We start from the raw sequence: 3381 nt of genomic DNA, 5'->3' as shown, positions 1-3381 counted from the left end.
TAACTTAAAGCCGAGTTTGCTTCAGCAAAGAGTTTATTTCGGTATTTTGTTTTCATCTAACATTTTTCAAATCTGACCACTAATTAAAATATTGTGCAATCTTAAAAACAGCCGCTTTGCTGATTGCATATCTCCCTCGCACTCCCTTTAGCTGAGTTTCTGATATTGGAGGCACTCGACTACAGAGCTCTCTCATATTTTTTTCTGAGTATATTGAATATTCCCATGTGCAGATAGGTAAAAATTTGATTCCTCAAATCCTTACTTTTAATTAAGTACAATAACTTATCTTGCGTTCTTATGTTATGCAGTTTATTGTTCTTTGTAAATAGTTTCCGATGGTTTACACAAAATCGTGCGAATTCTTGCTAGACAATCTGAAACAATAGTAACAGGTATTGAGCAGCACAGCTGCAGACCAAGAAGGCGTGATAGCCTTAGTTCGTTGATAAGGCTTATCTGTGTTATTGACACCGATTGAAGCGAGAACTAATGCGCTTCTTAACCAGTTTACTTCCACTCGCCGTCGTGGTAAAATGGTTGGACATTCCAATTTCCTAGCCCTCCACATTGTGGCTTTGGTTGCCGGAGCCCATGCGGCTAACATTCTGGGTTTATTTGCCAGCCTGAGTCCTTCGCATTTAGTAATTCAGATGTCGATGGCCCGCATTCTGGCAGAGAGAGGACACAACGTCACTGTTGTGACTGTCTTAAAACCTCCGTTGCTACACAAGGATATTACACATATCCTTGTGCCACTAGAAGAGCATGACCTTCAAGCCTTCAGTTCTGTTGTTGCCGGCTTAACTAAAACGGACAACAGCAACGCCTACACATCTATGTTTCGAACGGTGCGACAAATGAGCGAGGCGTTCTCCAAAATGGGAAGCGTAATGAAGCATGATGTGGTCAGAAATCTCTATGAGCACTCGGACAACCGGTTCGATCTGGTCATCGTGGGCTACTTCATGAACAGTTTCCAACTAGCCTTAGCCCATAAACTAAAGGTTCCTCTAGTGGTTGCCCTCTCAAACCCACCTTCGTTCTTGGGCGACATTCTGGGAAACCCCTATGAAGTCTCATACGTGCCAGCAATGCATTTGACTACCGAACATGGCAATCCCATGAGCTTTGGAAAGCGCCTGATCAACCTTTTGGGAAGCTTGGGACAGCGGTTGTTCATGTTTGTTATTGAGTATCGAAATGCAAGGACGTACAGGTTGGTATTAATATTGTTAGTTTTAGCGCCCACTTCACCGAAATTTTATAGGGACATCTATGGAGACGATCCTACTCTGCCCAGCTACGGGGACTTGAACAAAAACATTTCACTAGTCTTTTTCGCATCTCACGGCATAAGCGAGGGACCTATTAGGCCCAACGTGCCGGCTGTAATCGAGGTCGGAGGAATACAAGTCAAGGATGAACCAGATACTCTTCCCCAAAATATGGAAGAATTCCTAAAAGATGCTCCACACGGAGCTATACTTCTCAGCTTAGGATCAAATCTTAAAAAAGATCACCTTAAGTCCGACACGGTGCAGAAAATGTTTAATGTCGTCTCAAAGCTGAAGCAAAAGGTGATATGGAAGTGGGATGACCTGGAAAACACACCGGGAAAGTCGGAAAACACACTCTACTCAAAGTGGGTGCCCCAGGACGACATCCTAGCACATCCGAACATCACGCTGTTCATTACCCACGCGGGAAAGGGAGGGGTAACCGAGGCGCAGTACCACGGTAAGCCCATGCTGGCCTTACCCGTTTTCGGAGACCAGCCCTCTAATGCCGATATTATGGTAAAACAGGGTTTCGGTTTGAAGCAAAGTCTCCTCACCCTGGAAGAAGACAGCTTCCTTCGAGGCATTCAGGAGGTACTAAAGAATCCGAAGTATTCCGAAGCAGTAAAGTCGTTCTCCACTCTCTATCGTGATCGTCCGATAAGTGCACGACAGACGCTTATCTACTGGATGGAATATGTGATCCGCTACCGTGGAGCCCCGCACCTTCAGAGTCCCCTGGTGCACATGAACTACATAGAAGCCAATAACCTTGATGTTTACGCCTTAGTTCTGGGAGTTACTGCTGCCATCTGCTCCATCATTCACTTCGTGTTTCGTTTAATTTTTAAAAGACTTAATGCTCTTTAAGAAAATCGCCATTCATGGCACAAAGTAAATTAAAAAAGAATCAAAGCTAAATTCCGTATTCAATAACACCAGCATACTAAGACGACCTTGGCTTTTCGGTAAAGTTTAAGTCCCTGATTAAAAAACACACTGATTTGCATTTTAAATGCACATTTCTTAATAAGGGTGTTCAAGTTTACGGGATAACCAATGATAACTTTGTATCATTCTGACGATTTTATTTTGTAAACTGGTGTAGTTCTAGTTTTTGTTTTGTAAAATGACAAATGAAGAAAAAACTGTTGTTCATGATTATTACTTATTGGTTACTACCAGGAACTGAAAATAATGATTACACCAGTTTAAAAAAAAACAAGAGGGAACGCGTGAAACGTGACAGGCCAATTTGGGTCAAATCTCAGAATCAATCGAAACTTTTTTTTCGATAGAGGATTAAAATATAAGGATTGGTTTTTATACCCTTGCAAAGGGTGTTATAATTTCAGTCAGATGTTTGCAACGCAGTGAAGGAGACGTTTCCGGCCACATAAAGTATACATATTCTTGATCAGCACCAATAGCCGAGTATATCTAGGCATGTCCGTCTGTCCGTTTCTATGCGAACTAGTCTCTCAGTTTTAAAGCTATCGCGATGAAACCGAAAGTCTTCTTTCTATTGCAGGTAGTACATATGTCGGAGCGAGCCGGATCGGACCCTACACCTCTCTTAAGCATTTATCGAGGTAATTAAGTAAACATTTTATTTTGTAACACTGTGTAGCCAAAGTAAGTGGCTTATCCCTCATTGCTCTGATTAGACTCCATATTTTTAGATTACCAAGCGAATAAAATGCAAATGCAAGCTTTGCCTGCTGTTGAAGGATGCCGCACAGGGTAGAGAACTATCCAAAATGTAATAAAGAATACGCTGCTCCACCAAATGTCAAATATTTGATTAGCCCCATTAGAACCACCCCTTAAGCAGCCCTTAGAGGTCCCAGTGTATCCCACCAAATGACCCACATGCGAGCGAAAGGGTTGCTCGTTCCATGAAATAATTCATTATAATTCTCGCTCATTAACCCATGTGCGCCATTCGTGCCACAACTTTGCCTTTCGGTTTTTGGCCAGGACTAACAAAAGGAGAAAAACACTTTTCATAATTAAGCATTGTAATTTTTGTTTGTTTCGCTTGCTGGGGGTCTGCGCTCCAGAATTCCTTGGACCGCTTCCAAAACTTTTTTCCCTTTTC

At 42.3% G+C, this 3381-nt stretch overlaps 1 protein-coding gene across 1 annotated transcript; it reads left to right on the top strand.

Moving 5' to 3' along the window:
- The first annotated feature begins 503 nt into the window (after positions 1–503).
- Positions 504–2296, top strand: Ugt37B1 (UDP-glycosyltransferase family 37 member B1). The gene is made up of 2 exons (XM_017137637.3): positions 504–1219; positions 1271–2296. Exons 1-2 carry the CDS (start codon positions 537–539, stop codon positions 2148–2150), a joined length of 1563 nt encoding a protein of 520 aa, XP_016993126.2. The 5' UTR covers positions 504–536; the 3' UTR covers positions 2151–2296.
- The last annotated feature ends 1085 nt before the right edge of the window (positions 2297–3381 follow it).

Source organism: Drosophila takahashii, chromosome 2L, assembly GCF_030179915.1.
Source record: "Drosophila takahashii strain IR98-3 E-12201 chromosome 2L, DtakHiC1v2, whole genome shotgun sequence".
NCBI lineage: Eukaryota > Metazoa > Arthropoda > Insecta > Diptera > Drosophilidae > Drosophila > Drosophila takahashii.
This window is presented reverse-complemented; position numbering and strand designations above follow the sequence as displayed.

Bases quoted from the DNA above. Each gene is read 5' to 3' on its own strand.
- Ugt37B1 (XM_017137637.3), top strand. From the start codon at position 537: ATGGTTGGACATTCCAATTTCCTAGCCCTCCACATTGTGGCTTTGGTT. The intron at 1,220-1,270 runs GTTGGTATTAAT...GAAATTTTATAG, and splicing joins CGAAATGCAAGGACGTACAG to GGACATCTATGGAGACGATC.